Source organism: Misgurnus anguillicaudatus, chromosome 16 (genome assembly GCF_027580225.2).
Source record: "Misgurnus anguillicaudatus chromosome 16, ASM2758022v2, whole genome shotgun sequence".
Taxonomy (NCBI): Eukaryota; Metazoa; Chordata; class Actinopteri; order Cypriniformes; family Cobitidae; genus Misgurnus; species Misgurnus anguillicaudatus.
Window position 1 is genome coordinate 10310772 of NC_073352.2, and position 15505 is coordinate 10326276.

Here is a 15505-nt window from a genome sequence, read left to right on the forward strand (position 1 = left end):
AAAGGAAGATATTTTAAGGAATGTTTGTAGCCAAATCAGTGTTTCCCACAGGATTTTGAGAGACTGTGGTGGTGATGACGTCACCAGCTAGTTAGTATATATGTGATGTCATCATGCCGTGTTTGCGTTTGATCTAGTGTTGGCACCTGAAATATGTTTCACTTCTACTCTTTGATCTGTACCTGTATTTGATCTGTATTATATATCAAATTATATTTTAAGCCGAATTAAGCTGTTTTAAATAGTGAAATAAAAACGTAAATGGGAATCATGAAAATTCTATTTGTGGGGGTCAGTGTTGATTCTGTGGTGGGCCACCACAAATAAATCAATGTATGGGAAACACTGCCAAATCGTTCATAAGCCCAATTCACTTCCATATAGGCTTGCCGCGATAGTCGGTGAAACGGTGATAACCGGTGCTTCAGCCTCTCACCGGTTATATCACTTGCCCACCGCGACACCGTCTTTCACCGTCGTTTTGATATTTTCGTGTAATTAAATCATTAGTTTCGTTAGAGAGAGCAAACACTTACAACTGAATGTGTCTGTTGTCTGAATTCAGCGGGGCTGAACGCGCGTCACGTCACAGAGCTGCCGCAGGTGTCAGATTTCATTTATTTCTGTCAGAGTTTGCAAGGCGAGCTGACTGACCAGATGATGACAGAAGCCGCGTGCTTTGCTCGTTTTTGTTATAATATACATATATGATGTTTAATATAAGCGAGATCGTTTTGTTGTTGTGTTTTTCATCAAGAAAAATATTAAACCCATCATTCAAGCAGCGCTTTTATGGAGAAGTAGCCGGTTGCTCTGCTTGGGACTGGCGGGTTCTGTGAGAATTACCTGCGCACATTGACTCAAGCACTTAAGTAAACCAGCTGTTGCACTCACATTGCACGCAAATTCATACGCGATTTAACGCAGCTTACGCAAGCGATGCATTTAAACAGTTGCGTAATTCAAAAGTGAAAGTAAAATGTGCACGTCTGCAGGCGCATTTATAAGCCCCTCCCACTCGGTGATACCGGGATCACCGAGTTTGTGACGCGCTGATTAACCGGTGGGAAAATTACGTCACCGCGGCAACTCTACTTCCATAGTATTCTTTTCCCACTATGGAAGTGAATGGGGCTCATGATCAGTTTGGGAATTTATACAGGTTTGTAACAAAATGAGAGTGAGAAAATGATGAGAGAATTTTTTTTTTTTTGAGTGAACTATTCCTTTAAATATCTCTTGAATGTTTCATACATATTTGTGTGCAGGCGTACATAAATAACATGTGACTGTAATTGCAGTTGCCTTTTTATTTCTGCATGTCTAGTTTTCTACTTTAAGCAACTGTGGTATGATTTTTACTGTACACCACAAATTTGAAAGAAAATATTCAGCCTCGTAATTTGGGAGCTTTCCTTACAAAATCAGTCTAGTGTGGTTCTCAACATGGTTCATTTGCTTGTCATGTGGCGCTATATCTAATTTAAAACCCTCATTTTGCCAGAAGCTAAAAAATCTTCAAAAATAACAGTGGGTCAGTGAAGGCATGGGGTCAGTTTAAAGTCACAATCAGTGTTGGGTAAGTTACTCAAAAAAAGTAATTAATTACTAGTTACTAATTACATCTTCAATCATGTAATTAAATTACTTTACAAATCACTCTTTTCAAAAAGTATTTAATTACTTATTACCTATTACTTTCTAAATCCTATTTAGTACATAATACAAGGATAGGCTTGAAATGGCTCGAAGAAACAATATATATAAGTACATCAATTATTGTGGTCCGACTTTAGGGTCCAATTCTCTCTATTAACGAACTATTAACTAATTTTGCTTATTAATACTAAAGTAGTTGTTTATTTTAAGTATTTGTAGAAATGGGAACGGTTAAGGATGTAGAATAAGGTTTTGCAGAATCAGGCATTAATATGTACTGTTTGTGCATGGTCATTGACTTCCATTCTGAAGCAGTCAAGAGACGCTTCTAAATGAGTCGAAAAGTCAAGACACGACCCATTGTCAAAATTTCTGTGTCCATCACTGTAGTTCATCCAAAACAAACCAGAAATGAGACTCAAAGTGTTAAATACCGGAATTATCCTTTAACGTTCATTTTCAAAACTGTACTACTCACCGAGTGGTTCGTGGTGTTCGTTGATGATTAAAAACAAATATATTGGCGCAATGTATGATTTCAATCCGTGTTATTTGCTATAGTGGAACTATTTTTTCAGATACCTCACAACCGCGTATACTTCCGCTCTATATTTGAGTCTGAAGCATGAATGAACGTAGTCCAACAAACTGTAATAAAACGGTAGCATACTTTCAAAATCAAGTTTATTGATAACACTTACACCATCCAATATGTTTTTTTTCATCGGCAGAACAATAAAGAAGATATTTTGCAGAAACCCCAGTGCTCCGTCATGCAAGTCAACAGATCAGCACACTTTAAGAGCTAAAGCATATATATCCAATACAACAGTAATCCCCCATAACTCCGTGTGACATATTGACGTCTTGTGAAGCAAATCAATCAGTTTTTGCAAGAAACTGAACGTTATTTACAACATTATTAGCGTGAATGTCAAAGCAGGAAGCGCGTTTTCCGTTTGAGGCGATCTTCCACTGGTGGCGTTTGGTGGCTGTTGGCTATGGATGTTGGTCTCTCTGCGCCACCTATCGAGCAGGAGCGTGAAGCGCACTTCCTGCTTGGCAAAAGCTCTGCATTAACGCTGTAAAATATTTATATATATATATTCGAATCTCAAAACTGAAAATCGAATGTCAACCCACGGAACGAATATTCGAAATATTCTGGTCCAGCCCTACAAATATGGGAAAAATTTATTCTGAGAGAAACCGAGCGAAAAAACAACAACCACATGTAAACAGTCCCTTTTCTGTTTCCCGGCGGCGGAATGATATATCAGGGAGCAATGAGTCTCCCAGAGAAGTCAATGGAATTTTACGAAATGCCAAATAAAACACGACAGAAACTGTATTTCGCTACACAACTTGTTTTTGGTCATCAACGAGCGCCGCGAACCACTCGGTGAGTGGTGCGGTTTTGAAGATGAGCGTTGAGTGTTGTTTTGGTGGCATGTTTGTGCATGGCCGTTGACTTCCGTTCTGAAGCAGTCAAGAGACGCTTCTAAACGAGTCAAAAACTCAAGACACGACCCATTGTCAAAATTTCTGTGTCCATCACCGTAGTTCATCCAAAACAAACCAGAAATGAGACTCAAAGTGTTAAATACCGGAATTATCCTTTAAGTAGGCCTACTAATAAACAGCCAACATCTCAGTAATATTAATGCTAATGATCAACCAGTTAATAGTGAGAATTGTAAACTAAAACCATGTTAAATCCACTATTTATTATAGTATACATAATTGTTTCACAGTCTATACACAATATTTAGTTACATCAGAAGTAACTGTAATTCAATTACAAGAAAAATAAAAAAGTAATCCCTTACTTTACTTTTTTAAGGGAAAAGTAATTAAATTACAGTAACGAATTCCTTAGTAACTAATTACACCCAACACTGGTCACAATACACTTTAAATAATAATGGTGCTAAATAGCAATAAATGTGGTTCACTGGCTCGTAATCATAGGGGAACCATTTTTATTGCTAAACCATGTGAACCATATTGTGCTATGTTGAACCATAAGTGATTTTTTAAGAGTGTATGTAAGATTTTTGCATTAAAGAAGACATATCATGATATTTTGACTTTTTCCATGTTTAAGTGCTATAATTGGGTCCCCAATGCTTCTATCAACCTAGAAAATATGATAAAGAACACTTAGTTTTGGTAAACCATTCTCTGCAAGCATGTGAAAAATAGCTCATTGAAATTTGTCTGCCCTTGTGATGTCAGAAGGGGATAATTCCGCCCCTTAATCTGCACTATCCAACCACAGTACTGCCATTTAGTGCAAAGACCAGCTCTGCATTTAAAAGAACACACCCAAAAATGTCAAATTTTTGCTCACACCTACAAAGTGGCAATTTTAACATGCTATAATAAATTATCTATATGATATTTTGATTTAAAAATTCACATACGTATTCTGGGGACAACAAATATTTATTTTACATCTTTAAAAAGTCTTGTGAAATGTCCCCTTTAAAATATCCAAAATGTCACTAGCACAGTGAATTTAGAAATGTCAACGTTTTAACCAGCACATGGCTCCTGCTCATTTGCTTGTCAATGACATCATGTCTGGGTTATCATTGGTTTCTGCTTTTGCTACCATAAAAACCATAGGTGTGTTTGACTTCATGTGGCACTGCGCAGACAGATTAGCCTGTGACATCAGAGTATGGCGAAAGCGATTTAAAAGCTGCACTGTTGCGTTGTTCTTGTGATATTTTGATGTCATACACCAGTCAATCTGTGCAGCGCCATATGTGTAAGTATTAGTTGTAGCGTCTAAAATGCCACACTGAACAGGATTTGTGAATCATTTTTGTATTGATTTCTTTTCACTAAGGGTGTCACGATTTCCATTTTAAATCGAATCAATTGAAATTAAGTCACAACCTCGAACTTCGAATTTAAAAATGGAATCGTCGATGCTGTCACGCCCCATGTCACGTCCGGTCGGCATGCCAAGCGGGAAATAAACACGTGTTAAGTGCTGCGAGTCAACCTCCTCTAACTTAGCTAGATACAGCCAGTTAAAAAATAGCATGGCAGATGCAGGAGACACCATGTGAGCTGCTCTTTACATGGGAAACAAAAAAACTGCACACGCCTCCCACCTTCAGCTGAACTCAATCAGAACAGAGCATGCACGCGTGCACAGCAGAATGGTGCCTGTGACAGGACAGATCGTTTCTCTAAACTGAGATCTGTTTAAGTTTCACAAAGACTTATTTAGTTACTTAAGAGTTATGAAAACAGCACAATAATGACTTATTGGTTTATAGTCTCACATTCTCATCTGACGGTAATAAAAGCGGGTTTTAAGGTGCTAAGTACTGACAGGAATATTTATCTGACAGGAAGTTTTGTTTTATCAGGTATGTGCGTGTAGCATATTTTTCCACTGGCAGCACGACTAACATGGCAGTGCATCTCCGGGTTCAATGTCAGATATTATTTTTCATAAAAGTTTTTTGTGCTTTTAAAAAAAAATCGAGATTCGAGTCGTGACCTTAGAATCAAAAAAGGTAATCGAAAAGAGGATTTGTAGAATCGTGACACCTCTACTATTCACAGTGAAGGTAAAGACTACAACTCCCATCATGCCACAATTTTTCACAGCATCATCAAGCTACACCGTTGTTGTTTAGTGGCCTCTATTGGTGAAACTTACCTATTGTGCTTAAACTAGAAAAAGTGGATACTGTCCCATTATTAAACTAATAAGTGAGAGGAAAAATACCTAAGTCTACATCAGTGATCAATGTAATGTGCGCTACCTAGTGCCACACTAATGCCGCAGGAAGTCTCCGCTCTTGGATTATAATTGAGGGAATGGGATGGAGATGGTCACCACTTTAGCTAATGTTGTCAACTGATTGAGTCAAATGGCAACTGTTTTAATAAACCAACTACCGTAAGAGTTTTCTTTAGTTTTAACTTTTAACAGAAAAAGCCTGGCATAAAACTTCTAATCATTGGACATAAAATGCTTTTGCGAAACCAAGAAAAATCTGATCAAATGATCTTATTTTACAATAAAGTTGAATGGGCACTTTCAGGCCCAATCCCAATTTTGTTTTCTACGCCTACCACTCACCCCTTGTCCCTTTCCCTAATAAATAGGACACAACTACTACACCGTTATATATCATCATATGACCTACGTCAAATATATATGCAATGTTTATCATGCTGCCGTCACCTATAGTCATAAGTTTAGTGTGTTAATGCCTAAAAAGTGAGTTAATTCCCCGGTGTGCCGCCCAAGGCTGGCGCTACCTATAGGCAGAGTAGGTAAATGCCTAGGGCCTCAAGCTTGGAGGGGGGCTTCCATAACTGCTAAATCCATGTGCGCTAGTCCGACAATCCCTACTGACAGCAATGGATAAAGTTTTGAGGTGAGTTTGACTTTATGCGGTGCCGGCAGAACCGCAGGTGGATGACATCAAAGTAACAGGAGAGCGATTGATAAGCAGACTCATCTGTATGATTTCTCGACTCGCTCTCACTGTGCTTTGATATCATCCACCTGTCGGATCTTGCGGCTCCTCATGAAGTTAAAGAAGTCTAGATAAACAGCATTCAAATCTCTGCAGCTGACCGACTTTGAGTGACGCTAAAAGCTGCTATCACGTCCTTTGTTTCCTGCTTAGCAAAAGCGGCATGCAAAGACAGTTCAGTACATGATGCAGGTATTTTGAAATAAAAATAAACTTAGCTTTGTTCTTTGTATCAACATCATTTCAGGACAGATCAAACTTAAGCGCCGCTGATTCTGTTTAGACAGAGTCAGCGGCGTGTCCACGATAGCATCACGTGGGGAGCTGACTATAGTCAAGTTAGAAAAGTTTGTATTTAAAGTCAAACAGCAAACAAAACTGGCGTTACCTAAAGTAAACTGTCTGTATTCTTGTAAGTCCTCTACACTTTATTTTAGTTTTGAAATCATGAAAACATGATGCATATTTATTGAAAAAAAATATTATTCTGCTTAGGGATGGGCGATATGGCCTAAAATCCATATTGCGTTATACATTGCAGCCTCTTGCGATAGCGATATGTATTGCGATATAATAATTTCAATAGACTAGTTTCAGAACAGGTTATATAGACCCTTAGAAAAGCCAAACTGCTAAAAAAGTAAGTAAAAGTAAACCGTTATGGCCAGATTAGTCTTGTTACCTCTCTTAGCTGGAACTTTTACCTGACACACTCTACAGGGGTGTCCAGACTTTTTTGTGTGGTGATCTACTTTTAAAATGATAAAGCCGACAAGATCTATCTGCTAAAAAACACAGTTAATTATTTTTATAACACTAAACACTTTAAATGCTTGTGGGGACTATACTGCATATATATACTGCATGTTTCACAATTACTAGACCATAATGCCAATTTCGCGCGTGGAGCAGCAGTTAACTTATGTAACTTATGGCTTAAATCCAAAAAATAGATGTTGCATCGGTCTTTTTCACGAGTTCCTCTGTTTCGCTAACACTTTCATCCATGTTTATTCGGCTGCAGCTCGTGGCTCTAAAGTTTGCGGGTAAATTGTGTCATCAACACGCATTATCGCGATAGTGCAAGACTTAAAATCTCTATCGTATGCCAATTTTCTATCGTTTATATTGCATATCGTTTATATTGCCCATCCCTAATTCTGCTTAGTAGTTTGTCTGTTTAACTTCCAGTGGCAGCTGATTTGTATGGATATTTAAGGTATAAAAAGGTATTGAAATACATATGAATATAGCCATAGACTTTATACTTTATAGTGGTTCAGTAAGTGGGGAATTCCTCTTCATACCCATCTAAAATAAAAAAGAAAGGTTTTCTAGGAGGTGTTGTTCATCTGTAGTTTTTTACAGTTAGGGTTTTTGCAATGTAGTTTTAATTTTACTATTTGGAGTAAAATGTTGTCCTTAACTGTTAACTGTTATCAACAAATTTGACCTGCTTTAAAATGTTAAACACATGTGGTTTTGCAGAATTTCTAATTACATTTTAACATATATTTTTAACTTGATAAAACAGAAAAGGACTGGGGAAAACATGTTTAATCACTGTAGTGCTTAAGTGATTTCTTACAGTGTAGGAAAAAAACACTTTCTCAGATTATTCAAAAAATTAGAGGGGAGTGAGGGGCCTCCAACATGAAAATTTTGCCCAGGGCCTCCAAATATCTAGAACCAGCCCTGGTGCCGCCTCCAGAACGCAGTCAGACCTGGGGAACCGCACCGGGAACAGCTCGGGGGAACCACGAATCAACCGCGTTCCGGAGGTGGCACACCAAGGAAAACTCCTGGTGCTCCAGATGGCCAGTCCACTTACAGCTACTTTTATTACATTTAACATAGTATTTTAGCAAACTAGTGATTTTCTTTAAATTACTTGACCATAAATATGAAAACAAAATTGAATGTAACAAAAAACTAATGATTTGTCATTAAAAACTTTATAAATGCAAAAGAAACACTTGCATTTAAACTCGCATGAGCATCCGGTGAGAACATTTCTTATCCCTTCGTTTGAAGTGAGGTCCCCGAAAAAATTTAGTTTGAAGGGCTATCTGGTCCTACCCCTCCAACTGGAATAGAAATGAGACATCCCTAGCCCTTTACACAAAGATGCTAAACGGAGTGGTAGGGGAAAGTGTAGGGGTAGAAATTGGATTGGGCCTCGCTTATGTATTTCAGAAACCATCAGATTTAAGCTTTTTTGTGTGAACTAACCCTTTCAAGGTCAAACTAACAACAACCTTACATTACTACTTGAATACCAGTGCAACCTTATGCAGACATATGAGGACTGATTAATGTGAAGTTTAGGTTGACATATCAAATTGATTTTTCTTAATAGATTCTTCTTCTGTACAATCTCTAGTTAGTGTGGTATTTGTCCCGTTTAATAACAATTGGACAAATTGACGAAATCAACATGGCCGTGCTTTATTCAAAATTTACCTCTAATCCAGGGGGTCTTACAATGCTTTTAAACAAAGTATACATTTAATGAGTATGTTTATTCCTTGAGAATCAAACCCATGACCTTTGTGCTGCTAATGCAATGCTCTACCAACTGAGCTACAATAACAATCAGGCTCCTCCCAGTTCCATTATCCCTCAGTTACGTCTTGTTGTCGAAACTCACACTTCACTTTTCAAGTACTCTGTATAACAAAAGCATGAGTTTTTGAATGTATATTAATCACTTGTTTATTAATAATGGCTTAAGCAGTTGCTCCTTTACAATTATATTGTTTAAAGTTAACATGCTAGCTAGCATGCTTGCTAATGTCTTTTGCTTGAATTCGTCTTCTTTCGACTAACTCTCACTCTTTCTTTCTTTCTCTCTCTTTGTCTTTTCCCCCTTCCTCCCTCCCATCCAAATGTTAAGACATGAAGCGCCGGACATCATCACAGAACTCTGGTGTTGGAGGCAGTCCAAGGTCAGTTCATGAGTCTGTCCTGTATAGCAGCGAATGGTTTTCTGAGGGTTTCAGACCTCTCTACTATCAGAATCACACAGCGGGTGATGATAAGGAGAGGGTTTGTAAGCAGAAGAGGCACTTAGTAAAGGGGTCATGTAGTTTGGTTGATATATTCTGTCTTTAAAGTCCCCTGTAGTTGATAATTTGTCTTGAAGCATGTTAAAAAACACATAGACATATAAACAACACAAAAAAAATTATTTTCACCATAGGGGGACTTTAAAGTAACAGTTTGCCAAAAATTAAAATGTACCCCTAGCAAAAGTATAGTTTTGGTTTATGTAATGGTTTCGATTACCAAATACAAAGGTTAATTCAATTTCCAGATGTGTTAAAGGAGATGCCTTGATGTTGCACAGCAGGTCGTAATGGTGTCACACTTGTATTATCTTTCCCATACCTCATAACTAGACAAATTTAGGAAAATGATAACATGTGTGACTTTATTATGCATCCATCTGTAGTCTATACCCTCCTCATCTGGGCTTCATGGTGTGTGTGTTTGTTCTTTCTTTGTATCTGCAGTGTCTCTTGTTTTCTTTTGTTATTTCATTCGCCTACATTATCTGTGAAACAGTCCTGGGTGAATCTATGAGAGACAGACTTTATGTGCACTTCCCCTGTGACTAACAGAGGAAATGAATGACTGTTATCAGATGACACAGTGTAGAGGTCTTCCATGTGATGTCACGCCAGCCCCTCTATCCATGAGAGCAGATCTGTATGCTTCGAACACATTTTAATCATTAACAAATCTGGTCTGGGTTAAACAGTGGGGAATAACTACTAATGGTATGTAATGGTACAGTTACTAGTTTCTTATTAGTTGGTGTTATCTGGTCTCATGTGATCTTAGCATCCAGAATCCCTTCAACAACAATTTTACTCATCTACATGCCGTTGTTTTGTAAACTTTAGTAAGATTTAAGATTCAAAGTCAATACAATATTCTGTTCTTAAGTTTTTCCTTCAAGGTTGGTCTTCAGGACTCTTTTGCTGCTGTTGTAAAAATGGCAGGTAAAATTTAGAAGATCAGATGCAGAATGCATTCGGCTTGTATTACATTTGTATCAAATATCTTCACTTTAAATCCGCTTAATTCACGTCATTCAAAAATACCACTTTGTTGACAGAATCTGTAAAACTGCACATCGATTTTGAGCAAAATTCTCAAAGTGCACAGAAAATGCACTTTTGCGACGGAGCGTGTTTCTCATTTAAACGTGTGTTCTTTGTGAGTACTTGGACCTGACTAAAGAGCTCATTATAGTTGTGCGTAGGTTTCGCGTCGGTTTTCATTTATACTTTTGCGTCGACGTGTTAACACGCGCAGACTGCTGCTGGTAGGCAGTATCCACGCGTGTAACCACAGTAGCAGCGCGACCGTCAATGAAGAAGCAGCTTGGCAAGTTAACCCACAAACGAAGAAGAAACAGCAACTTGTTGTATATGATTTGAGAAGACCAGCAATAATGGAAGTTAATAAACAGCGACTTCTGTTGCAGTTTGAGTTAAATCACTCCTCAACTTGGCCCATCTTTGTTTTCACCATCGCAAACGGAAATACCTATGATGCTGTTTTTTTTTACCTGACGGGAGGGGTTCTGGTGAACCAATCACAACGCTTGTGGTCCGCGTACAACTGATGCGCTGTTAAAAAATTTTCAGGCTACGCACAGGCTACGGATAACCTATGGTGTAGCTACGGTGTAGAGCTTACGCACGACTATAAATTAGGCTTTACCGAATGTGGCAGTGACATATCACAGCGCCCCCTAGCATGTATTTCAGTGTCTTCATTTTTACATTCTGACTTTCATTATTTGCAACATTTTTGCTATTTCTTGTGGATTTTTTTTTTCAAAAAAGTTTGCTTATTACTGACCAATAACCTTTTCACTGCCAAAGTGAAATTACTGAACCTGATTAAAAATGCTAATTTACAAGAAAACATGTCAGACACACTTGGAGGGTTTTGCATCTGAACTCCTCAATTGCTTTACCTAAAAAATGGATTTAAAAGCACTTAACTAAGTGTGATTACTTGGTAGAGGTATAACAAATCCTCTGATGCCATCTGTACACTTAAGATATCAGTGATGTTTGTAACACAGGATGAATAATGCAGCAAAAATTGAGAATAGTTTGTTTAAATCCCTAAATCTAAGTATTAGTCATGTAGAGAGAGTTGCTAGGAAACACTACTAAAGGGAGGGAAATGTCTAAGAAAAACGATTAATGCGTTTGCACAATATCATATGAATGATATTTGTCCCAGATCAGCTGCTTCTTGTTAAGCAACAATTGGCCGACATGTTGAAGATGAAATAGAAGCCAGATGGATTTAACCAATTATTTTTTTTAAAAAATGTCTACTGGATGCACTTTGGCACATTGTTCTTATATGATAGTTTGCCAGAACAAGCAACAAATATTTACATACAAATTTTTGCATTCAACTTTATTTAACTTCATTTAAAATGGGAGGGGCAGTAACACAAGTTTTGTTGGATTGTTTTATTCTTTTAGAGAAGTTAAATGGCAAATGCTGATATTTAGAGAGGAGGAGGGTGGCCAAAATAAAGCAAATATAAAAGTACAGATACATCTTATATTTACACAACATGTTAGTATCAGGTATAAAACTGACAAAAGAGGGCGCATAAATCAGTCTGCTGCTGCAAGTGCTACAAGTTAAAATGTAGTCAGCATTGTCCTCATTCCAGTTTTTCTTACTCTTCTTTTACTTTTCTTTCTCATCCCAGTATTTTCCTTTTTTACTGTCTCTGTCTAACAGGCATGGCACAAATGCTTAGGCATTATATTAATTTTCCAGTTTGTTTGAGATTGCAAAACAGAATTTGATTAAGATCCTTGTAAAAAGTCCTTGTAAAGTCAATCTTAAAAAACGTTTCTAAATGCATTATGAATGTTAAATGTATTGGTGAAACATGCCACAAAGACTATAGTACTGAATTGCAGAGTTAGTTTTTTAAACAGTTTTTTATTTATTTTTTTAATTTTTTCATAATTTAAATAATATACTGGCCAGACCACTGTTGTCACTGATATAAGTATTTGAAATGAAAATTATTTCTTAATGTCTAGTAGTGACAAATCAGTGCCATTTTATGATTAATTGATATACATTTCTTACATACTGTTCCTTTAAATTTGGTTTGGTGGTTAATAACACATTTGTCTGTTGTGTAACAAATTTAAAACACTCTTAATATCAGACTTTACAGGGACTTTAAACATATCCAATCATCCCGCTCCTTGCTTAGGAAATAAAAGCTCATTTAAGGGTTTGCCAGTGTTACGCCCCATTCAGACAGCCAACGACAAGTAGTAGCAGAGCGACATGATCCCATTCATTTCAATGGAATCCTGGCGACTTCCGGCGACACGAGCGAAAGTGAAAGTTGGCGACCGTATGGGCGTGTCCAGCAACGCGAGAAAGCTAAGAAAAGTTTAACTTTATGCAAATGTCGAGCGACTTTCGGGAGCGACTACCAATGAGAACAAAGCAGTGGAGTTCACGTCATCCTTCTCTCGTCAGTTACTGCCGTGGATGGTACTCATTTGTTTATGACAAGCAGATTTAGAAACGCCTCATTGAAAGAGACAAGCGACACACAGCGATAACGTCACTGGCTGTCTGAACGAGGGGTTATACTAGAAGTGTCATTATTTTATTGTTATTTTGTTTAAATAATGTAGCGGAGACTACTCTGAACCAGGTTCAGTTCCAGTGGTGGCCGGTGACTTCTTTTTTGAGGGCGCACGATGCAAAGCTCGTCACAACATGTATTTAGGCCATCACACTGAAAAAAATGATTCATTGAATTTAATCAATTTTTTTAAGGTAAGTGGTTGCAATCAATTTATTTAAGCTACATTTAAACAAAAGTTTTATATTTTATTTTACGTTACTAATCTTTTTTGTTTAAATGTAGCTTAAATAAATTGATTGCAACCGCTTACCTTAAAAAAATTGATTAAATTCAATGAATCATTTTTTTCAGTGCATGTGTGTGGCTTGTCATGTCAAAATATGTGTTTGGCATGTCATGTGAACCATGTGCATTATGCGTCTTGTCAAAATAAGTGCCTGCTGCTAGGGATGGGTATCATTAAGGTTTTAACGGTATTACTACTCTTACTGATACTGCTTAACGGTCCGGTACTTTAACGGTATTCTTATCAGTACTGTGTCCAAAGTTAACATTTGATCATGAACCTATGTTCACATGATTAAGTTAATTGCACTGAAAAAAATTATTCATTGAATTTAATCAATTTTTTTAAGGTAAGTGGTTGCAATCAATTTATTTAAGCTACATTTAAACAAAAAAGATTAGTAAAGTAAAATAAAATATAAAACTTTTGTTTAAATGTAGCTTAAATAAATTGATTGCAACCACTTACCTAAAAAAAATTGATTATATTCAATGAATCATTTTTTTCAGTGTATGTGTCTGCATTTTATTATTACAAATTATTTTCTGGATATCATTTCTAAATATTATACATATTTGTTAATGCACCAGCATGAAAGCTGCAGAAAAAATACTCTAAATAGGATATTTATATGTAGGCTATTTTGTAAACTAACTTGAACTGCTGCTGGGCATTTAGCCAAATAAATGTTTACATACTGATTTTTTTTATTTGGGATTTTAAAAATAGAACATTTGTTGAATGCATAACGTCAATTCTTCCAAAAGAAATGAACAGAATTTCAACGTAAGGTAAGCAAACCAATTAGGGAGATTGCACATTTATTTTAAATGACGTGAACAATGTTGATTCAACACGATTTTAGCATACATGCCTGACAGGCGCGGTGGGCGCGTGCAGCAGGTGAAGCAAATTATGGGTCCTTGGAGGTTAGATCGTCTCATTTCAGTTCTCTTCGCGGACTTCTGAGGCTGCCACCTTGAAGGACCGAGTGCTCACCTTTTAAGGTCTCATGCTTAGAAGGTCGCAGCCCTTGAATTGGGACACAGTTTCTGTCTGCTCGAAATGTTTGGTGAGATAAAATGTGCACGAAAACATTATTAAGCAAGAATACATAGTACATTTATTTTTTTCTCCAGAACTGAAAGCAGAACCGATAGCGTCAGATCTTACTGATACTACGGTCTTTCATAATTTAGCCCTGGGGCCAGTTTAATACCGGGTTTTGGTACCCATCCTTACCTGCTGCACACACATCTGAAAGGTTTATGATAAAAGTGACGCTCAATATTCGCTTAATCTCAGTTTATTATTAAGTTAGTGTCTTGCGAGTATCTTGCATGTGCAGCAGGTTTGTATTTTGACAAGATGCATGATGCACACAGGTGCACATGACGCACTGAACGGTGCTAAATAGCACTAAAAGTGGTTCACTGGCTCGTAATCATAGGGGAACCATTTTATGTTCCAAATAGCATCTTTGTAGAACCATATTGTGCTATATAAAACCATATCTGGTGCTATAGTGGTGCTATATCACCCCCGGATTGTTCTTCATAGGTGCTTTATATGTACTATATAGCATTAAAAATGGTTCCCCTATGATTACAAGCTTTTAGTGCTGTTTAGCAAAAAAAATTAAGTGTACTTTAAATTAGCGCCCCTCGGAAGAAAAGTCACCAGCCGCCACTGTTTAGTTCTTTTTTTACAGGAAGTAGATGATGGTGATGGTCTTGGAACTGTTTTGAGAGGAGATGGGAGAGGGGTAACATTAGATTAAATAAATAACCTAAGAGGCCCATGTACAGTAAATTTTCTACAGTTTAATTAAAATGTACTGTTTATTTGAATTGGAGTTTACATTTATTTTAGGTGTGTATCTAGTGTTTACTTGGATGCAACATTACAATTATCACATTATAATTTCATTTTACAAATGCTAAATGTCCCAGGCATACAGTTTTTACAGTAGAAGCTTGTTGACACTTACGGACTTCACTTTTATCTAAAAATGTGCAGCCTGCCATATATATATATATATAAAGAGTTTGGTTCCAAAATGAGACAACCTCCTTTTTCAATTTTTTTTGCACAAAATGTATTTTTTTATTGTGCCTTTCATTAATAACAATCGAACTGCAATTGGTTTGTTTTAATTTAAGCCTTCATAACAAATAAAATAGTGCTAAGTAACAAATCTTCAAAAAAACTATTTTCATGTTTTGACAAAAATTTTGAAAACAGAGTTATCTCGTTTTGGAACCCAACTATATATATGGCACCACTATAGCACCAGATTTATATTTATATTCATATATATATATGAATGTTTTGTGTGAAAAAATATATGTTTAAAACATAATTAACATGTGCTATTAT

At 36.8% G+C, this 15505-nt stretch overlaps 1 protein-coding gene across 5 annotated transcripts in view; it reads left to right on the plus strand.

Moving 5' to 3' along the window:
- Positions 1–15505, plus strand: part of LOC129422848 (uncharacterized) — a 43775-nt gene that overhangs the window by 5680 nt on the left and 22590 nt on the right. For 3 of the 5 annotated variants that reach the window (XM_073854098.1, XM_055178997.2, XM_073854099.1), the window contains exon 2: positions 9070–9121. The exons of the other annotated variants lie outside the window; for them this stretch is intronic. In XM_073854098.1, the coding sequence (XP_073710199.1) occupies positions 9072–9121 (50 nt within the window). In that variant the 5' untranslated portion in view covers positions 9070–9071. The remainder of the gene's footprint in view (positions 1–9069; positions 9122–15505) is intronic. 5 annotated transcript variants of the gene reach the window in all.